This window comes from Bubalus bubalis, chromosome 12 (assembly GCF_019923935.1).
Source record: "Bubalus bubalis isolate 160015118507 breed Murrah chromosome 12, NDDB_SH_1, whole genome shotgun sequence".
NCBI classification, from domain to species: Eukaryota; Metazoa; Chordata; class Mammalia; order Artiodactyla; family Bovidae; genus Bubalus; species Bubalus bubalis.
The window spans coordinates 19,315,806-19,338,904 of record NC_059168.1 but is presented as its reverse complement, the minus strand read 5'-3'; the positions used below and the strand labels follow the sequence as shown (position 1 = coordinate 19,338,904).

At 40.4% G+C, this 23,099-nt stretch overlaps 1 protein-coding gene across 3 annotated transcripts in view; it reads left to right on the top strand.

The window, feature by feature from the left end:
* The window catches only part of EIF2AK2 (eukaryotic translation initiation factor 2 alpha kinase 2), a 36,476-nt gene extending 16,495 nt beyond the window's left edge, over positions 1 to 19,981 (top strand). For 2 of the 3 annotated variants that reach the window (XM_044925825.1, XM_006056837.3), the window contains exons 8-16: positions 1,420 to 1,454; positions 3,018 to 3,083; positions 4,953 to 5,075; positions 9,137 to 9,253; positions 11,309 to 11,489; positions 14,293 to 14,421; positions 16,180 to 16,284; positions 17,321 to 17,371; positions 17,449 to 19,981. In XM_044925825.1, the coding sequence (XP_044781760.1) occupies positions 1,420 to 1,454; positions 3,018 to 3,083; positions 4,953 to 5,075; positions 9,137 to 9,253; positions 11,309 to 11,489; positions 14,293 to 14,421; positions 16,180 to 16,284; positions 17,321 to 17,371; positions 17,449 to 17,571 (930 nt within the window). In that variant the 3' untranslated portion in view covers positions 17,572 to 19,981. The remainder of the gene's footprint in view (positions 1 to 1,419; positions 1,455 to 3,017; positions 3,084 to 4,952; positions 5,076 to 9,136; positions 9,254 to 11,308; positions 11,490 to 14,292; positions 14,422 to 16,179; positions 16,285 to 17,320; positions 17,372 to 17,448) is intronic. The other variant, XM_006056839.3, reaches the window with a different exon arrangement.
* The last annotated feature ends 3,118 nt before the right edge of the window (positions 19,982 to 23,099 follow it).

The following is a 23,099-nucleotide window of genomic DNA, read 5'->3' as shown; positions in this document are numbered from 1 at the left end:
TTTTTTTAAACGACAAACAAATCAATAAGAAAAAGATAAGCAACTCAGTAAAAAAGAAAAAATGTACAGTTTAGAAAAGAGATACCCAAAGGGGCAACAGACACATGAAGAGATGCTTCACTTCATAATAATCAGGAAAAGGCAAATGAAAACAACAGCTAGATACCATTTTAAACCATCCGATTGGCAAAATTTGAGTCTGGCTATTCTAAGTGTTGACACAGCTCTGTTCCTGTTGTCCCTATCACATGCTGTCATAGCAATAGTATCGGAGAAGGCAATGGCACCCCGCTCCAGGACTGCTGCCTGGAAAAATCCCATGGATGGAGCAGCCTGGAAGGCTGCAGTCCATGGGGTCGCTGAGGGTCGGACACGACTGAGCGACTTCACTTTCACTTTCACTTCACAGCAATAGTATATGTTGCTGGCTGATGTATAAATTGGCATTGACTGTCTTAGGGAGCAACTTGGTAGTGTGTACTGGAGTTGAGGGTGTGCCAGCTGTATTGCCACTTCTACTCCTAGATATGTCTTTTAGAGAAACACATGTATGTGTGCACAGAGATACATGTATATGCATGTTCTTTGCAAAATTGTTTGTAATAGAAGAGACTGGAGAAAATATTATCCATTTACAGAATGTCTGAATTAATCATAATGCAGTCACTGGGCAAAACTGAGGCTGGTGGGTGATAGGAACTCAAGAAATCTTAGTCTGATGTTTGTACTCAGTGTCAACATACTAAAATTGTTAAAACACCACGACACCTACCAGAATAAAAGTGAATATGCTTAAAGAAGAGCTATATTAATTTTTGAGAGATATGTTCAAGACTCCTCTTTTTTGGCTAAATGTTAAATGATTGATTTGTCCTAAAAATGTTTTAAACTAGATCCCTGGGCCCCATCTGTTTTCTTTACTAGCACTGTGAGTAATTGTAATGCATAGTTTCTTGCTGAGATCTGCTGGCCAGAGGATCATTTGGGAAGCCATATTCTATACCTGGAGAATCAGTGCTTCTGTAGAACATGCCCTGCAGCTCTTTTTTTTTTTTTTTTTTTTTTCCCCTGTTGTGCTGCACAGCATATGGGGTCTTGGTTTCCTGACCAGAGATTGAACCCGTGCCCCCTGCTTTGGAATAGAAGTGCAGAGTCTTAACCACTGAATCTCAGGGCCCCTACAATTTGTGTTTTTTGACCTTCTTATCATATCTGTCTTTGCTATAATTGATGAGAACATTGATGTAGACAAGTACACTGAAAGCAGGGCTTACTGAGAGCATATAAATTGATGAGGTTGTTAATCTTAAGGACAAAGAAATGTGGTCAGAGAACCATCTAGAAGTACAGGAGAAAGGATGTCCAAGAAAAGCAGGATACTTGACATCTGAAACTATTTTCCATTTTCTTTTGTTATAGGACGGTTCCAGAAATAATTCCAGGAAGGTGAAGAGGTGAGTATCATCATGCATTGGACTTATTTAGAAATGAAGTTTTATTTCAGATCTAGTTTATTCATCTTATTTATGAAGTCTTCACTATTTATATTGTATGCCCTTATTTGAGTGGAGTGTCAGGAATTCAAAGCATGATTAAAGCTCACAGAAATCTTGAAATCTACGAACAAATAATTTTAAATACAGGGAGAAGTCTTTGAACATATGCACACAATACATTGTAGACACAAAGGCCTATGGGACTATTGGTTGAGTAATTGGTTAAGGGCATTCTTTTGGACAAGTCTGACCGAAGAAGTGGGCTTGTAGAGGTATTCTTAAGGGAAATGTATTATGTGAATTCCCTGGTGACCAAATGGCTAGGACTTGGCACTTTCACTGCTGAGGGCCAGGTACAATTTCTGGTTGGGGGAATTAAGATCCCATAAGCCACATGGCACAACCGAAAAAAAAAAAGAGAGAGAGAAGTGTATTATTTTGCAGACAAGCAGGTAGGGTAGAAATGTTATCATAACTCAGGGAAGAAATAAACGATAAGATGTTCTGTAAATTAGGGAGACTTGGCTTCTTGAACGGAAGAGAAAAGCAAGGATGTGAATACAGTCAGCAGTGGGAGTGAGATGGCAGCAGGAGCCACTATGAGGCACTGGTACATTCTGAACAGTAGGTAACACTTGCAGAAAGATGACGCCAGATGCTGGTATTCAGATGGAGAGAGGTGAGGTCTGTGTGTGAGATGGTCAGGCCATCAGACTGATCCAGTGATGGGGAGGAGGAGAATTTGTGAGACAGACTGTAGAAGAAGAGTAGACATGACTTGAGGGAATAGAATTAAAGAGCTGGGTGAAGAAGATGCAAAGGAAAAAGGAAATGAAGATTGTTCCTTGTGAATGAGATGCAGACAAGTGTCATGGCACTCATGGTGTCAAGGGAGTCGAAGACTTGGAGGGAAGACTGTTGTTGTCTAACTCTACAATCCCGTGGACTGTAGCCCACCAGCCTCCTCTGTGCATGGGAATTCCCAGGCAAGAATACTGGACTGGGTTGCCATGTCCTTCTTCAGGGGATCTTCTTGACCCAGGGATCGAACCCTCATCCCTTGTGTCTCCTGCATGGGCAAGTGGATTCTTTACCACTGCACCACCTGGGAAGCCTGGAGGGAAGATAAGAATTTGTATTTGTTTAGTTTTAGGTGGCGTTTGGACTTCCAATTGTAGGAGGCTTACCACCAGCAAGGAATAAATGACAAAGGAAACACAACCAGGATGAGAATTCAACAAGACTGATTTCCTAAGGTTTTGAGTCCAAAGGGAGAAAAAGAGCCTAGCGGCATGCTGGCAATCAATGTGTTAAGGCTGAAAAACACAGGAAAAGAGTGAAAAATTGTTAGAGCACAGAGAACCCCATTGTTTCTAAAGACAAAGGTTAGAACCTTTGCTACCCTGCTATTCTAATAGTTGACTCATAATACAAAAAAGCCTAGTGCATAGCATAACATCCACTCTTAATAAGTTATACTTGATTTTAGTTTTGAATTTATGTGCTTCTCTTAACTTTTAGAAGTTTGGCGCCTACGTTTGTCTCTCCTGTGAAGACAGAAGAAAACATTTATAGTGTGGACTTAAGGTAAGAGGGAAAACCAAGAAAAAGAAAAAGAATTTGTTTAAGGATACATGTACAAAAGTTGACAAACGTTTCTTAAGGGACAGTTGAACATCAGGCAAGTTAAGTTATATCTCTCCCTGAACAGTTTGTTTTAGCTCAATCAGGCCCACAGAGGATCCTTGCCTCATGGAGGAGTACAGATTAGATGTGTTCAAATGGAATGTGGTGTCTCTGTGGTACTCATGTGGGTTTCTTTGACATCTCTGGGAGGTTTTAATATTGAAAACCAGTATTTCTGTAAACCAGTAATTTTTTTTCAACAAAAGTACTCCTGCAGGAATCAGATTAGATCCATTTGAATCTGTTTTCCATTTTCCAGCTTCATAGCAGATTTCACTTTTAAAAGTGTTCCTTTGGTGGTCGATCGCATGTTTGAGCTTAAATAAAGTATCTTTTAAAAAGGAGGCCTATTTGCAACAGAGGAATATCGAGTACAAACTTAAGAAATAATAATGCTATGCTATACTCTGCTAAGTCACTTCAGTTGTGTCCGACTCTGTGTGACCCCATAGACAGCAGCCCACCAGGCTCTCCCGTCCCTGGGATTCTCCAGGCAAGAACACTGGAGTGGGTTGCCATTTCCTTCTCCAATGCACGAAAGTGAAAAGAGAAAGTGAAGTCTCTCAGTCGTGTCCGACTCTTAGTGACCCCATGGACTGCAGCCTACCAGGCTCCTCCGTCCATGGGATTTTCCAGGCAAGAGTACTGGAGTGGGGTGCCATTGCCTTCTCCAAGAAATAATAAAGAATCACCAAATATTTAATAAGTACCTAATATATATCTGGCACTGTGCTGGGCATCGTATTTATAGCAGGAACAGTAGAAACAGCCCCCGTCCTCCTGGAGTTTTTGTGGGGATGATAATTACACACTGTGACCAGAGGTCTAAAGGAAAAGCCATGGTGTGGTTGGGGACCCTTGAATTTAGGGTGAGGGATGAGGCAGGGCTTTCTCTGGGCCACATTTGTGGGGAGGCCTGAGGGATGAGTTAGCGCAGGGCAGTGGGGAGCCCCTGGTACTCTGCGAAAGAGGAGCACATGGGAAGACGAAGGTGGGACAGGTAATGTGAGCACCCGAGGAACTGAGAGAAAGCCATGTGCCGGGAGGGCAGTGGCCAAGGAGCCGGGGTCACCAGACAAGCCGGAGAGGGGACGGGGACGAACAGGTGGCACCTGGTAGCCTATGTCAGGGTTTTCTGGGTTTTGCTGAATGCAGGGGCAGGCTTGGGAAGCGTTTGGCCAATAGTCGTGATCAGACTTAGTATTTATCACACTGATTGCTATGAGGATCGTGGATTGGAGCAGAGGAAGGTGAGGAGGTGGTGTGTCTTATGAAGAGGGTTTGGTGGGAGTCTTATTGGAAGCTTGGGCCAATGGGGGAAAGTGGGCAGACACCCGCAGATGTGTTTTGGAAAGAAAACTGGCAGGTCTTAATGATGGAATGTGGGGCAGGAGAAAGAGGGGAAACCCAGAGAGTTGCAAACATAAGCAGGCTCATTTCTTGTATAACAGCTTGGTGGTAGCAGGGAACACAGTTTGGCACTCTTCTCTAAAGTTTTATACTTGGAATAAAAGATTCTTTACCATTCTTTCATGCAGCCAGGCGGTGACTGACTCCCAGGAGTGATCTGTTATGTTGGGATGGGAAGAGGGAAGAATTATCCTTTGTGATTCAAGAGTTTCTGTGAAATGGATCCTTCTTACTCAGAAGGGGAGAGTCCTGTTTGTTATAGAGTCCATTTCACTAGCGCCTTTAAGGGAAAGCAGAAGGGTCGGAGTGGAGGAACAGAGGACATTGAACTCAGAATAACAGCAGCATTTCTCTCTCAAGGTTGGTCAACGATTTCACAGAATTAACACCAATTGGCTCAGGTGGATTTGGCCAAGTTTTCAAAGCCAAACACAAAATTGATAAGAAGACTTACGTTATTAAATGTGTTAAATATAATAGTGGGTAAGTAGTAATATTTTATTTTTTTAAATGTGAACTTGCACTCTTCTTTTTTACGTATCCTCTTCTTCATTAGTATATTTTTTTTTTCCTGGTCCTCCTTGAAAATATTATTCATGAGGAGAATGATATTTGGCTTACTCTGAAATGACCTCACTTTCCCATGGTTACTTTAATTAAAAAATGGATATACCATTGATTATCCTTGAGGCTATGTTGATGAGAACTACAGTTATAAAATCTTTTAGCTCAAGGTGACCTTTGAGTTTTTCTAGTCTCATCTCCTTATCTTACAGAGGAGGAGAGTGAGATTCGAAGATGTGAACTGATTTGCCAAAGGTAAAAGCTAGTTGATAATTGTGCTGGTTGTCTATTATTGCATAATACACCACTCCAAAATGCAGTGGCTTAAAAAAGTTATGACCAACCTAGATAGCATATTGAAAAGCAGAGACATTACTTTGCCAACAAAGGTCCGTCTAGTCAAGGCTATGGTTTTTCTAGTGGTCATGTATGGATGTGAGAGTTGGACTGTGAAGAAGGATGAGCGCTGAAGAACTGATGCTTTTGAACTATGGTGTTGGAGAAGACTCTTGAGAGTCCCTTGGACTGCAAGGAGATCCAACCAGTCCATTCTGAAGGAGATCAGCCCTGGGATTTCTTTGGAGGGAATGATGCTGAAGCTGAAACTCCAGTACTTTGGCCTCCTCATGCGAAGAGTTGTCTCATTGGAAAAGACTCTGATGCTGGTGGGGATTGGGGGCAGGAGGAGAAGGGGACGACAGAGGATGAGATGGCTGGATGGTATCACTGACTCGATGGATGTGAGTCTGAGTGAACTCCGGGAGTTGGTGATGCACAGGGAGGCCTGGCGTGCTGTGATTCATGGGGTCGCGAAGAGTCGGACACGACTGAGCAACTGAACTGAACTGAGCTGAAACACCAAATTGTTATTATCTCTTGTGGTCCTGTGAGTTGACTGTGCTCACCCGGGTCATTCATCATGCATTTGCAGCCAGGAGTCATCTAAAAGCTTGGCTTGGCTGGACATCGGAGATGGCTCTCACATGGCTGGCAGTGATGCTGGCTGTGGCTACAAGTGCAGCTGGAGCTGTGAACCAGAGCGCCTCCACCTGCGCTTTATGTGGCCTGGGCCTTTCACAACTTAGTTGTTGGGTTCTAAGAAGGACTGTCCCAGAACAACTCATCCCAGGAGGAAGCAGTCTTGGAAGTTCCGCATCATACTGATGAAACAAAGTCACTATGGTCAGCTCGAGGGAGAGGGCAAATAGACTCTTACCGCTTAGTCTGAGCAGTGGATGCGAGCATGGGCAGAGAAGAAATTAATGATGACCATCCTTGGGCCCTATCTCCTGTGGTAACAAGGTGAAGATTTAGAACTCATCCTCTGGAATTCCCATCTACTGTGTTCCCACCATATCTCAAAGCTTCCCATGTTTGTTTTATGTATTATCTGTGCCCCTCCCCACCCCCACCTCAATTATTGGATAACAGAACTCCTTTAGGAAGGAAGACACAGAGGAAGGAGCTCTGAAATCCCATGTTCACCGATCTTGCCTGTTATTTTCTGGCAGCTGTTATTATTTGTAATTTGGCCAGACAGATCCCTCAAGGATCAGAGAAGGAGATGGAAAAGGGATATAAGTGAACTAAAATGACATAAGAAAAGAAGCAGGTGTGGTGTCTTAGATGCTCTTCATCCAGTCAAACCAACCTATTGTTTGTCCTGTGGACAAAGCCTTGTGGTTGAAATACCTTCATCCTGCTGCTACTGCTGCTGCTAAGTCGCTTCAGTCGTGTCCGACTCTGTGTGACCCCATAGACAGCTGCCCATCAGGCTCCCCAGTCCCTGGGATTCTCCAGGCAAGAACACTGGAATGGGTTGCCATTTCCTTCTCCAATGAATGAAAGTGAAAAGTGAAAGTGAAGTCGCTCAGTCGTGTCCGACTCCCAGCGACCCCATGGACTGCAGCCCACCAGGCTCCTCCGTCCATGGATTTTCCAGGCAAGAGTACTGGAGTGGGGTGCCATTGCCTTCTCAGACCTTCATACTACTTGGCATCAAAACAAGGCTTTTTCCTTCATTGTTTTGCTTACCAGGAATACTGCTGTTCTTTCTATCCCATAACATCTTTTTTAACGGTAATCCTTCATGATGATAAGGGTGCAATACCTTGAACATTTCTCGTGGCTTCATAGATTCAGTTCAGTTCAGTCGCTCAGTCATGTCCGACTCTTTGCGACCCCATGGATCGCAGCATGCCAGGCCTCCCTGTCCATCACCAACTCCTGGAGTTCACTCAGACTCACGTCCATCAAGTCGGTGATACCATCCAGCCATCTCATCCTCTGTCGTCCCCTTCTCCTCCTGCCCCCAATCCCCACCAGCATCAGAGTCTTTTCCAATGAGACAACTCTTCGCATGAGGTGGCCAAAGTACTGGAGTTTCAGCTTCAGCATCATTCCTTCCAAAGAAATCCCAGGCTGATCTCCTTCAGAATGGACTGGTTGGATCTCCTTGCAGCCCAAGGGACTCTCAAGAGTCTTCCCCAACACCACAGTTCAAAAGCATAGATTGGTACAGCACAGTTAAAAATACACTTGGAGATATGCATCGAGAAGCATAAAAGTATTTATATGCTTTGACCTGTACAGCACAGTTAAAAATACACTTGGAGATATGCATCGAGAAGCATAAAAGTATTTATATGCTTTGACCTATGGATTTCCTATTGGGAACCTATTCAAAGGATATTACCCAGATTACAGGAAAAGTTATTCAAGTAGATAAAAATCACAATGTCATTTATAATAGTGAGAAGTTAGAGCAAACAGAATGTTCAGCAATAAAGGAATGATTTAGTATGTTTTGTGCTCTCCTCTGATCAATGACTGTTTTGCGGTCATTAAAAGTGAGGGTTATATCCAGCAAGAATGAGGAGACGGAGCCAAAGCAAGAACAAAAAAAAAAAAAAGTGAGGGTTATATACTGTAAATATTTATATACACTATGAATGGTACAATGCTAGAAGTTGCTTCAGAATAATGCAGGGAAAGATGAGGAAGTAGGTAAGAGTATACAGGAAACAAGATTGGCCAGGAGTTAATTACTGTTTCATCTGATGGCCAGGTAGGGGTTCATTCTACTATTTGCTCTACTTTTTAATACTTTTGAAATTTTACATTAAAATGTTTATACATGATGGTTAGACAGATTGTATAGTAATAGGGAAAAATTTAAAGATAATATATGAGAAAACATTAGATAAATATATATACTATAATTACACATATGTAAACATGTATATGAAGAAAGACTATAAGAAATCCTCTAAACTCATAAGTGTGTTAGGATTGTGTTAATATATGAGTAATTTTTTCTCTATTTTAATAAATTTTACATCATACAGAACTTTTCAAATTAAAAAAATAAGTTGCAAAATGTTTGCTTATCCTTTCTCATTCTTGAAATCTCATATACTCCACTTAGCATAGGATTGTCATAACTCTTACCTACGCATCCCTGTAAAGCTCCCACGCTGTGCAGTGAAATTTCAGTTTCTCTGCATAGATCACCCTCTGTGTGTATTTTTGCCACGCACTGAAAATGCTGAATTAGGTTCTTCATGCAGCTTGGATTACCTACCCTTGCTGCCCAAATGGAGTTTGCTTTTGAAATCCAAAGTGATTTTAACACAAGTCTAAATAAAACATAATGGATGATTTTTATTTTAGATCCAAAAAAAGTTTGCATCTGATAGCTCACAAGAGTACTACCTGTGACTTCTAAATTGTCTGAGGTTTGAAATAATTTTAGTCACTGTTTTTTTTTTTTCTTATGTTGAGAGTGAAAACAGCTGATTTTTTTCTGTGTTCACTCTTTCCTTTTGAGAGCTGCAGGCGTCCATTCTAAACCTTGGTGTGGGAACCATGGCAGCTGTTTAATAAGAGAATATTGGTGATTGTCTCCTATTGTTCAAGGTGTTTTGTTATTATCAGGGATGGATACTGACGCCTTTATGTTCCCTGTTTCTTTTTACTAGGAAGGTGGAGCGTGAAGTGAAAGCTTTGGCAACACTTAATCATCCAAATATTGTTCACTACCACAATTGTTGGGATGGGCATGATTATGATCCTGAGCAAAGCTTAAATTCTTCAAGGTAACTAAAAAGAAACTCTCATTGTCTTAATAGGAGGAGCGAAACTTGTTTACTGTGTATGGGTCAGTGGATAAGGCCACTAATTATTACATTTAATAATCATAACCAGAAACTCTGAGACACTGTTGTGCCTCCATTCTACAAATGAAGAGACAATGAATAATCTTTTCCTTGCTGCAAATTTGCTTTAAAAAACGTTTTTTTAAAATTGTCCTCTGTGGCTTCCCTGGTGACTCAGATGGCAAAGAAGCTGCCTGCAATGTGGGAGACCGGGGTTTGATCCCTGGGTTGGAAAGATACCCTAAAGAAGGAAATGGCAGCCCACTCCAGTAAATTCTTGCCTGGAGAATTTCACTGACAGAGGAACCTTGTGGACTACAGTCCATGGGGGTCACAAAGAGTCACACAACTGAGTGACTAACACTGTCTGTGGTTTTTGAAATCTCAGGCTTAGGTTTCCTGACTCTGTTGTTTAAAGTACAGGCTTTCTCACATGCTCTGACTCCAGTCCAGGTGGTAAATGTAGTCTTGTGAAGAAGGTTTGCCCGTGCACACAGTGCAACTGGAGGCCGCCCTCCCCCCAGCGCTAACGCTCTTCTGCTCCACTCAACTGGTTGGCAGGGTGCAGTCACGGGGTCTCTTCTGTGTGTAATCATACCACTCATGGTGAGGTGAAGGGCAGCCTAAATAATTCCAAGACCCTGAGCTGTGATGGGGGTACCCCCCCGGCCCTTGCATTACTCATATTTGTCTAAGGCAAGCCACTGGAAAAGGACTGAAGGGTTATAAAGAGCCTCCCTTTGAAAGTCACCCAGTGTTCCTTGGAGACAGTTCTTTCAGTGCAGACCTAAGGCCATGGTGAGCCTGTTCATTCACTGTCTCCTGACTCCAGCCCTGTCTCCACACCATGTAATTTAGAACTGTATCTTTAGTTTCAGAAGTACCATCCGCATATGGACTTCAGCTTTTAGAAAATTCCTGGCTACCTTTTTCTATTTTCTAGCCAACATATGCTCAAAGAATTTAAATTAATATTAAAGCCAACTTAGTTCAGAAAAGAACAACTACCATGTTTAGCAAAATTGGTCCTCCTTGCTGTGAGGTGTGTGCTTAGTCGCTCAGTCATATCCGACTCTTTGTGATCCCATGGACTGTAGCCCACCAGGCTCCTCCGTTCATGGGATTTTCCAGACAAGCAAACTGGAGTGGGTTGCCATTTCCTACTCCGCAGGATTTTCCCAACCTAGGGATCAAACTCGCGTCTCTTGAGTCTCCTGCACTGGCAGGCAGATTCTTTGTCACTAGCACCGCCTGGGAAGCCCTGCCTCATTGCTATACCTCATAACCATTTTTTACTGCATCAGTCCCTAACCTTTTTGGTGCCAGGGACTGGTTTCATGGAAGACAGGCTTTCCATGGGCCAGGGAGAGGGGATGGTTTGGGGACGATTCAAGCGTATTACATTTTTTGTGCTCTTTATTTCTGTTATTATTATATAACCTCCGCTTCAGATCATCAGCATTAGATCCCAGGGGTTGGGGCCTCCTGCACTGTTGTTTTCTTCTTGTTTTTCCTTTATCTCTCTCCCATCAAACTATAATCCTCATGAGAGTAAGGCGAGTGTCTAACTCATTTTCTTATCTTTAGGTGCCTGTTCTGTGTCTTTTGCAAAATAGATGCTCTGTAGAGCAATGGTGAATTAAAATGTTTCAAAATTACAATATATAATAATGAAATTTGGTTTTCTGCAATTTGGTCATGCTTAGGCTTCTCTTCCTATCTATTAGCAAAGATAGTCAAGGACCTTCAGTGTTCAAGAATGGGAAGGCTGCTACTTTACAATTTAGCTAACTAAACAAAGCTTTGCTATCTGGGAACTTATGACCTAAATAAAGAGTGGTTTATTATGTGTTGACTCACATTTGTTATATTTAGATTTCTGTTTTGAGACATGTTTGGCATTTTTAAGAAGGTGTCCTTTTTTAAATTTAATTTTTAAGTGTATTTTTTATAAATTTATTTTTATTGCTACTTATACAGTGAATTTTATCCCAGATCAAAGACTAGGTGCCTTTTCATCCAAATGGAATACTGTGATAAAGGTACGTTGGAGCAATGGATTGACGAAAGAAGAGGCAAGAAGCCAGACAAACGTTTGGCTTTGAATTTCTTTCAACAAATAACAACAGGAGTGCATTATATACATTCAGAAGAGTTAATTCATAGAGACCTTAAGGTGAGTGGAAAATGTGCTATATTGAGAATTGATAAATAGAATTTATTAATGTGAAAGTCTGTCTTCTTTAGTTTTAGAATTGATCGACAGTCGTGAGGAAATAACATCTCTGATCCTGTAAGGTTAGAGTGGATATAGCACTTGCCCCAGGTACCAATCTGTAGAATCAATCAGGAGATTGCCAGGGCTGTAAACTTACTAAGATGCTGAGCTCTGCAAGAAGCAGCTCATTGCTCATTCACTCCTGGTCCTATTTGCCATCCTGGCTGATACCTTCCCCCAGTTGTAAACACTAACCGCTTTAGTATACTGGACATTTCTGTGCACATAATTCTTGTGGCTGGCACATCAATTGAGTGCTCTGTCTCTGCCTCTACTGCTGCCCAGGCTTGTCTGAGAGGCAGAAGAGACTCTGGTGACTCTGGCTTTGGAAACACGATTCTCTTAACTTTTTAAGTCATTACTCTTGAAGGCAGTCACAGCCACTAAGTCCAGAGTCTCGAATTTGCTTGGCACTTGGTGAGACATCTCTGCCCCATGAAAATTGCAGCGATGCAAACCTTGGAACATGCCGTATACTTTTGTATTTTCATTTTCTTCTGGCTTCCTAGCTTCTCATGGTCTAGATGAGCAGTTTTCCCATTTCCTCCTCAAAATCAGACAGAAGAGCTTTTCAGTCTTCCCTCGGCACTCTGTTCCCTGTGATTTGCATACAGTCATCAAAAACCTCCCATGCTGAATCCTGTCACCAAACCTTTGCTCATGTGCTCACATGAGACACTCTTCTACCTGTCCGCTTTTGTCTCAATTTCTTTATGAGCCTTTTCTGGTCATTCGGGATCAGACAGAAGCACCTCGTCTATACGGACCTTGGGCTTATCCCACATGTCTAAAACAGCCAGGAACGAGAAACAAAGAAAAATATTCCTTGAGAAAAATAAGTAGCCATGTACATAGTTGTTTGTTGGCCTTGGTAGGAAAAGATGGCCCTTAAGAGGTATTGCATCCTTGGTCTTCTCAGGGGCTGGATGTCTGATGCCTTCATATTGGCTGCCTCTGGTTCCAATATCTCATTTTGTTAATAACAGTATTTGAAGGTGTTCTTTGAAGTTGGAAGGATATAAGGACTCTGTTCAAAAGAATACATTTAGAATGGCTATACGTTCACTTTGAAATGAATCATATAAAGTTAAATAAGAAATTAAGCACAATTATCTCTTTATACAATAATTTGCAAATAAATTATCTACTTACACAGTCATCTCCTCTACTCAGAGGTTTGGGTATTTCCTCTCAGGCCCCCATCAGGATGAGTTAATGAAAATGCTTAGTGCTCCCTTCTCCCACCACGTGGTTGGCCAGTTCCCTCCTGTATCCTGCACTGCTCACACCTCTTGTCGGGGAGTCATCTTTTCTTGTGTCTGTAGAGTGTGTTTGCCCCATGTCTGCAGGTGCTCAAAGGTCAGACTTTCATCTTTTTTAACTTGCTAACTTCACTGATACAGTTACTGCTTTTTCACATCTGAGAGAAGATGTAAATGATAGTGTGCATCTTATTTTGTGATGCTTTGCAAAATACCTGCTACTGGTGGCTTTGCCAGATAATGGTCTTTACCCAATAAAGCCCCTGTTCTATGAAGTCAGCCAGCATTTACCATAAGAACTAGACCAAAGATGCTGGTGAGAGACACAGAGGTTTCTGGAGAGAGGGCTTATGGGCTGAGGAGGTTCAATTTCCCAATTGCCCCAGGCTCCTCGGTCACCTTATTCTTGTGCCTCCTGGATAGAGTTTGCACCCCTTTTTTTTGCCATACCTTGTGGGATCTTCGTTCCATGACCAGGGATCAAACCTGGGCCCCCTGCAGTGGAAGCACAGAGTCCTCATCAACAACCTTCCTGGTTTCATGGTCTTTAGAATATTAGTCAATACCTTCTACATAGTTGTGGAATTCTCATTCTGTTCTTCCTTTTTTTTTTTTTTTCCCATTGTGCTTAAAGAATTATGTAGAAAAATATATTTCAGTGCTAGGCATCAGCTTCCAGTTAACTTGGTATGCCTTCAAAGACAGAGGGGCTGTGTTTGTTAAGAAGTCAGAAGCCTGGAGAAATGGATATAAAGGAAGCTCCCAGGGAAAATTCTGCACAGGGTATTCTGCAGCATTACTGGGAATGGACTCATTCTGAGAATCTCAGGATCGGAGAGGATCTTAAGGGTGTCTCCTTCAATCCCTTTCAAATGCTGGACTCGTGTTTGCAGTGTTTCCACCAAGTGGGTGTCCAGCCCTGTCTTGACTACCTTGTAGGATGGGGAACTCTCTAACTCCCATTTGTTGGACCACATGATTGCTATATTCAGTTCAGTCAGTTCAGTCGCTCAGTCGTGTCCGACTCTTTGCGACCCCATGAATTGCAGCACGCCAGGCCTCCCTGTCCATCACCAACTCCCGGAGTTCACCCAAACCCATGTTGTATTAGGATATATTAAAAGCAAGTCTTGGGGTCGTTTCCATCCTCTAGTCCTGGATCTATCCCCACAGGGACCAGGCAGGAGTGAATCCATCTTTGACTTATCTTCAGCTATCTGAAGGCAGCTATTCCCCAAGCTTTCTCTGCTGTCAGCTAAAATGTCCTGACTTCCTCAGTTAGCATTTTAAAGACTGATATTAATAAGTTTCCTGTTTTGGGCTACCTAGGAGCAGGTAAATGCCTTACAAGTAAATTTAAAAATAGCTGTTATGAAGTATGAATTGGATATGTGATAAAAGTCTGTCAAATTAGTACTTACAACATATTTTTTCGGCAGCCAAGTAACATATTTTTAGTAGCTATGAACCAAATCAAGATTGGAGACTTTGGACTTGTTACATACCTGAAAAATGATGAAACGCGGACAAGTAAAAAGGGAACATTACGATACATGAGCCCAGAACAGGTGAGGTCCCCTTTCTTTCTGTCTAGATATTTTTTATCTCTTTCATTTTTTAATTATAAAAATAACAGGCACTCATAAAATTAAAATAATACATAAGTAAATAGAATGAAAATGGAAAATTACCATTACTCTTCATTTTTATTCCTACTCTTCTCACCACAGTTGGTAGTTTATCCTTTTAGGTCATTTTTTTTGAGTTATAAAAAATATATAGATACATATATTTATGGAGACTTTTTTACATAAAAATAATAAATACATTTTATAAAGCTACTAAAAGTTATTTTGTGACTTAATTTTTTTTTTACTCAACAGTGTATCATAATCTTTCCATATCTGTACAAATAGATCTGACACATTGTTTTTAACAACTGTATTGTATGCCAAAATACAGATATACAGCAATCATTTAACTATTTCCTGACTGATGGGCATTTATTTAGGCTGTTTTCAACCTTTTACATTTGTAGACATGTTATGTGTCTTCTTCCTTACCTGTGAGTCTAAAAACAAGTATTTCTGTGATAATCAATGATAGAGTCTTTGAAGTGAAATTGTTGACTAGAATGACAGGTGCAGTTTATAAAAACATAATAAAGTTTTTCCAAGGTGTGGAAGTAGAAGTCAATAGGGGAGTAACAGCTTCCTTTCAATTCCCGTTCTCTTCAATATCTCCTGCATCCAGTATTGTCACATTTTATTGAGGAAAGATTTATACACCATAAAATTCAGATCTTAAATGTCTGTATTTTTTTTTTTTAGTTCTGACAAAGGCATAGGTTCATGAAGCCTACAAGCCTATGAGAAGGTAGAACATTTTCCTCACCTTTAGACCCATTTCCAGTCAGTCATTCCTCTCCACTGCCCAGAGGAAACCAGTTCTCTGATTTCTATCACCATAGATTACTTTCCCCTGATCTTGAGCTTCATATGAATGGGATCACATTGTATGTACTCTTCTATATTTGATTATTTCACTCAAAGTAATGTCTGTTGGAGAACCTCTGCTGCTGCTAAGTCACTTCAGTTGTGTCCGACTCTGTGCGACCCCATAGACGGCAGCCCACCAGGCTTCCCCATCCCTGGGATTCTCCAGGCAAGAACACTGGAGTGGGTTGCCATTTCCTTCTCCAGTGCATGAAAGTGAAAAGTGAAAGTGAAGTCACTCAGTCATGTCTGACTCAGTGACCCCCATGGACTACAGCCTACCAGGCTCCTCTGTCCATGGGATTTTCCAGGCAAGAGTACTGGAGCGGGGTGCCATTGCCTTCTCCGGAGAACCTCTAGTGGTTGCTTATAAATAACAGCAGATTATTCCTTTTTGTGGCTGAATAGTATTCCATTGTATGAATATACCACAATTTGTTCATCCATTCTCCTGTTGATGGACATTTGGTTTGCCTCCAGTTGTGGAATATTATGAATGAAGCTGTGATAAACCTTTGCATGCAAGTGATTTACTGGGCACTTCACCTAATGGTCTCATTTAACCCCACAGTCAAACTCTGAGGTTCAAACTATTGCTATCTCCATTTTAGGCTTCAGATTATTCCACATTGATGGGTAGTGTATACAGGTGATTCAGCTATTTAGTGACAGAGATTTGATCCTGGGCAGTCAGGGCCTACATATCTTGCTAATAAATGCACATTGTTGTGTGTTATAAGACATTTCGGTTAGATAACTTTTTTGGCTTCAGAAGGCATGAATATTTATATCAGGTAAGTCACGAATATAAATGTTTTTTTTTTTTTTCAGCTTTCTTGTGTGAAAGACTATGGAAATGAAGTGGACATCTATGCTTTGGGGCTGATTCTTGCAGAACTTCTTCATATATGTCCCACTTATTTAGAAACAGGGAAGGTAAATACAATGTTACAGAAAGAATTAAGCAACAAAAATTATTGACCATCATATTCAAAGTACTGCTGCAGTTATTGACCTCACGTGAGGATGGACTGGAGCATGTTAGTGTTGACTGCAAATTAAATACGAATTTTTATCTCTTTCAAGTTTGGGCAACCAATACTTTTTCTTGAAGACCAAACCTTTGGTCTTCTTTGGAAGGTGTGTGCATCTCTGTCTGTAAAATTGTATCAATGGCTTGCTTTGCATAAGACCCTGTGCTGAGCTCTCCAAGGGTTATGAAAATGAGGAAGGCTGTTCTCAAGGAGCTTATATGTTACAAGGAAAGGTAACTTAAGAGAATGCTATGAATGTTATAGGAGAAGGCATGAAGTCTAATGGAAACAGCTAGGAGGGGGGCTTTGCCAGCTGCAGGGATTTAGGCTTCATGCAGGTGTTTAAATTGGGCTCTGAAGGATTGGTTGGCTTCCAATACTCCAATTTAGAGAGAAGGTGATGCTAGCGTGGAAAAGGATTGGGAAGAATATATTTGGGAATAGTTGTCAGTGTCATTTGTATTGGAGTATATAAGTCAAGGAAGTGGTTGACGGTCAGTGGTACTGGAAGGATATACTGGGATGAAATTAAAGCAAGAATATGAATTTCTTATGAAGACAGTGGGGGGGCCACCGAATGCTGCAGGCAACTGGATATCCTAGTCTGAAGGTCAGTAAGAGGGACTTGCCTGGAGTTGACAGCCTTCTCCCCTGTAAGGCAGGGATATTGAAAATACCTTGCAGAGGGCTCCAAAAAGGATGCAAGGAGATAATTCATATGATGCTCTTAAAACTTCAACATGCTGTAGTGATGAGGATGGTTCTTAAAGGGGGTGGTGGGGGAAGAGGATTCCCGCTTGCTTCTTGGCTGAGGAGATTTTTCTAAAAATCTAGAAATATCCTAGAATTCTGGTATCCCCAGTCTTTTGTGCTTCCTAAGTTTGTTTTTCTCCAAAGTGAATCACTTCCTAATAAACATATATATGTTTAATTTTTAGTTCTTTGACGATCTAAGGAGTGGCAAATTAGATGTATTTGACGACAAAGAAGTAAGCATTTAAAAATAATTGAATTTTGTTTATTGCAATGTTTTCTTTCCTAGAATTGACTCTTACTGTCATTACAGAAAGATCTTCTGGAGAAATTACTCTCAGTGGACCCCAAGAAACGACCTACCGCATCTGAGATACTGAAGACTTTGAAAGAGTGGAATAATGTTACAGAAAGAAGGAAACGAAACACATGTTAGATACTTAAAAAAGTATCCTGCTTCTGATAATTCCATTTTCCTGTAACTGTCTAAAATCTGCTTGGGAATATTGATGGTATTTATCTTCTATTTTCATTTTTTCTCTTTAATTTTTTTTTTTTGCCACATTTGAAGAAAGATTTACATTTTTTCTTACTTTAGAAACATTCTTACATTTGACTTTACCGTGGATCATCTTCTTATTGTGAAAATACCAAAAGAACCCCTCAAATTTTCTTTTTAATACCAATCAGTGAATCAATTAATTAATGAATATTTATTAAATGCCTAATGTTTCTAGGCAAAAATAGTATCAGATCTATCTCTGTCTTAAATAGCTAATAATCTAGTTGGAGAATATGGTCACTTTTCACTTTCATGCATTGGAGAAGGAAATGGCAACCCACTCCAGTGTTCTTGCCTGGAGAATCCCATGGGTGGGGGATCCTGGTGGGCTGCCATCTCTGGGGTTGCACAGAGTCGGACACGACTGAAGTGACTTAGCAGCAGCAGCAAACTTAAATGTATATATCCTTTCCTGAAAAGCACTCAATTCCATTGCTACATACATACCAACAACAATGTTCATAGAAACCCTGTTCATAATAGCCAAAAAATAGGAAACAGTGCTAATGTGCACCAGAAGAAGAAAGGATACACAAGTTGTGTTATATTCACACACTGGAATACTGTATGTATAGGGTGAAATGAAGGGATTTCAGCTGAACACACTAACATGCCAGATCTCTCAGGAACATATGTTAAGGAAACAAAGCAGACTGCAGAAAATATACACAGAATGATTCCATTAATATAAAGTTAAAAGAACATGGTAAGTGGAATAAGTGTGAAATGAGTGTGTTTAGGTATCCAAACGAATGTGGTAAACAATACAGGGAAGGAAAGGAGTGAGAACTATTATTAGATTCTGATAGTGGTTTTCTCTGAGGAGGGACAAGGAGAGATTTCAGAGTAAACAGTTAATTTTTTTTTCTTACACTGCATGTTGAGTCCACTAGTGTTTACTGCATAATTCTTTTACTTCTCTTAAATACATTTTGTACATGTTATAACAGACACTTTAAAGAGATGATAATTGTGCTGTAAGACAATAGCTGAGCACAGAAAACAGTCAATCTGGAGGGGTGAGATCACATACAGAGGAACCAGGGCACAGGCTTAGAAGTGACATTCCTGTGAGACTTCCAAGTCTGTGAAGGATTGAGATGAATAGAGAGCACACCACGTGAGGAGCCTGGACGAAGGGCCTGGTATGCATCCTGGAAAAGATAGATTTGAGAAATTGGGTACACTAGTTTGGTTCCATGAATTGCTGTTGGGAACGTGCTTAGTTGCTCCGTTGTGTCCATCTCTTTGTGACCCCATGGACTGTAGCCCGCTAGGCTCCTCTGTCTGTGGAATCCTCTAGGCCAGAATACTGGAGTGGGTTGCCATTTCCTCACTCCAGAGGATCATACTGACCTAGGGATTGCACCCACGTTTCCTGCATCTCCTGCCTTGGCAGGCAGATTATTTACCGTATAGCCGCCTCGGCCAGAATATAATTAAGGCTGCATCTTGGAAGAACTTGAGGGTTACTTTAAGCTTTATAGTAACCAACTGCCTTCACAGGTGGTGCAGTGGTAAAGAATCTGCCTACCAAGGCAGGAGAAGCAGGAGAGGTGGGTGCGATCCCTGGGTGGGGAAGATCCCCTGAAGTGAGGAAATGGCAACCCACTCCAGTATTTTTGCCTGGAAAATTGCATGGACAGAGGAGTCTGGCGGGCTACAGTCCATGGGGTCCCAAAGAGTCGGGAGTAACTGAGCACACAGCAGCAACCAACTATCATTCTAAAATCATCGTGTAATTTTATAATTTTTAAAATGAGCCAAGTTTAAGCTTAGCAGAAAAATCATAGTAATAGAAAATACTTTTGTCAAGATTTATAGCAATTTCTAAAAAGTATAATTGAAAGCAGTTAATATGGTCTTCAACTCCCAGTGCAGTATTTGATTAAGGCAAGGTTCATCAATGGATGCTAAAACTTTTGGTTGAAAAGGTATTGGGAAACAGAAGCCAAAAAAGGATGTAAATATAGTCCCATAGATGATATTACAAAGGGGAAGATGTATCTTTAAAATGAAAAGATCTTGTCACCATAATAACCAAGTAATTAAAGGTTCAGCATCACCAAAAGTGGAAGCACTTAACACCGCACCCCTCCTGATGTGATGTAAGAATTATAGACTGTCAGCTGTTTAGTTTTCTTGCCCACAGTGTTTAACTGGAAATTAATCATGAAATTAAATTAAAATGATTAGCCAAATCCTGAATGAAGTCACTGATAAGGTAATTAACTTGGGTTTCTCAAAAAGTCAGGACGACGAAAAAAAAAGTAGAGGAACTCTTCTAAATACAGAGAGACTAGAGATACCATGACCAAATGCAATGCTTGAATCTTGATTGTATCCTGGTATATACATACAAAAAAAGAAAAACCCAGGAAATAGCTATAAAAGACATTTTTGAGATAATTGAGAACATTTGGATATAGACTGCATATTAAATGAATTTATAGAATAATTTTTAATTTTCTTAGGTGTGATAATGATAATGATAATGATATTGTCATACTGGAAGATGTCTTACTTTTTCTTAGGCAGTGCATACAGAAATATTTAGAGGTGAAGTGGCTTGACATTTGCAACTTACAAATGTTCAGCAAAAATCAAGATGAACATAAATATGGGTATGTAGGTATACACTTAGTCGTTCAGTAGTATCTGACTCTGTGTGACCCTTTGGGCTGTAGCCCGCCAGGCTCCTCCATCCATGGGATTCAACAGGCAAGAATACTGGAGCGGGTTGCCATTTCCTCCTCCAGGGGATCTTCTCTATCCAAGGGACCGAACCTGTGTCTCCTGTATCTCCTGCATTGCAGGCAGATTCTTTACCTGCTGAGCCACTGGAGAAACACCTGTGTGTGTGTGTGTTTATAGAGAGAGACAGTGAGACAGAGAGAGGGAAGTGTGGCAAAATGTTAACAATGGAAAACTGATAAATCTAGGTGGAGGATATACAGTATTTCTTGTGTTATTCCTAGCGCTTTTCTGCAGATTTGAAATTTTTCTAGGAGGAGACAAATCTTTTAAGAAAAACAGTATTATCTGGATTTGTTGAATAAAGACAAACTCAAAATAAAAGCCAATGAATGTGGCAGATGAGTGAACATGGCTTTATTTTTACCTTCTCTCATTTTTTAAATTCAGGTATAATTGATTTGCAATATTATATTAGTTTCAAGTGTATAACATAGTGATTCGGTTCTTTTATATATCCTTCTCTCACTCAAATATTTCTCGACTACTGTGAAGTAAATATAACATCCCTTAAAGGTTTATTTTAGCATGTATTTTCTCAGCCTTAAACTATCTAGTAAATAAAAAGTATCCTTTTAGTCAGAGGAGAAGAGGGGCAAAGACCAGGGACCTTATTTGCTAATTAAAACACATATGTGCAGAGATTTTCAAGAGCCATTTTAACCTAATTGCCTCACTAGAAACAGAACTTCTAGGAAATTTTTATTACAAAGAACACATTTCCTATTAAATTTGCACATATTTAACATAAATATATATAGATGTGTCATACTCAGCACATGTTATTTTTGTTAGTGGTATTTAATATAAATACACACATATACACATATGTATGAGTGTATGTGTGTCTGTGTGTATGCCAGCTATATAATATGTGGGATCCAAAGCAAAATGAAAATGTGAGGCCCTTATTCAAAAATTAACATGGGGACCTTATGCAGCCACACAGACTGCATGTCAGTGAAATCACACTTGTATGTATATACACATGTGTATACACATGTATACATACTGCACATGTATGTATGGAATGGTTAGAAATCTAAAAACAAGCTTTTCCAAGACTCTGTTATCCAGTGTACCAACTTGAGAGATAAAGTCACAACATCTATTTCACACTTTCAGCATAGATTGAGGTTTTTGGCATGTTAATTTTTCATTATGAATATGGAATAATTTCAATATTTTCCATATTTATTTTTATAAGTTTTATGTTAAAACATAAAAGCAGAGACTAGAATAATGAAGCTCTGTGTACCCGGCTTCAACAATTATCAGTATTCTGCTTTTCTTGTTCTATTTACCACTTTATTTTGCTGGAGAATTTTAAAGTAAATCTCAGGTATTATTGTATCATTTCGCTTGTAAACACTTAAAGACATATTTAAATTTTTTTTTTCCTTTGTTTTTTTTGGCTATGCTGGGTCTTCTTTGCTTCCTGCAGGCTTTCTCTAGTTTTGGGTGCAGGGCTAATCTGTAGTTGTGGTGTGTGGGCTTCTCATTGCTCTGGCTTCTCTTGCTGTGGAACTTGGGCTCTAGAGCATGTGGGCTTCGGTAGTTGTGGTGCGTGGGCTCAGTTGTCCCACAGCATGTGAATCTTCTTGGACCAGGGATTGCGTCTGTTGCCTTCTGTACTGGCAGGCAGATTCTTAACCACTGCACTGCCAGGGAAGTCCTAAAGATGTATTTCTAACATAAGAGATATTTTAAGTTTTAACCAAACCTCGATATCACTGTTGCTCAACAAAATTAGTAAGATTTCTTTAATAATCAGACTGTATGGAGTTTTCCTATTTAAAAATATTTTTCGGCAGGTTTTTAAAATCAGGATCCAACATTGCATTTAGTTGGTAAATAAACTTTTACCAACTTTTACTCTATAACATTTACTCTATAGTATTACCCTGTTATAGAGTACTTTTGCTCTATAACATTACCCTGCTTTTTGTTTCTTGCCTCTTGCCTTTTATTTGAGGAAGGAACTAGGTCATATATCCTATAGAACTTCCTTCATTTAGGATTTGGCTGAGGGTATCCCCATGGTGTTTAGTTAGATCTAGAAAATTGATTTGATTATGGTCTGAAAAATTTTTCCAAGAATACTCCCTAGATGATGCTGTAGTGTGTGTGTGTGTGTATAGAGAGGAGTCTTCCTTATTTCTATGTGAAAATCAACATGCAATGTGTATTTCTTATACATTGTGTTAGGGTATGATGCTGTATATTTTGCATCACTCCGGGAGGAGCATGATGTCTGACTGTTCCACTTCTGGTGACTTTGATCGGTGGTTTGTGGTGGTGTCTGGGTTGGGAAGATCCCCTGGAGGAGGGAAAGGCTGCCCACTCAGGGTTCTGGCCTGGAGAATCCCATGGGCTGTATGGAGTCGGGCACGACCGAGCGACTGGCACTTGTGGTACTGTCATCCGCTGCCGTCAATTTCCCTTATCCGTCTTTCATCCAAGAGTGTCAGCAGCCGCTGATGACTATTGCCTTGATCCATTGTTTCATTAGGGGTTGCAAAACTGATTTTCAGATTCTATCAAACCTCTTGCATTTGTTATCTGTGATTCTTCTTGAAAGAAGAATTTTCTCTAAAGCTGAATGGGGTGTTGCTGTTTAATCACTAAGTCATGTCTGACTCCTTTGC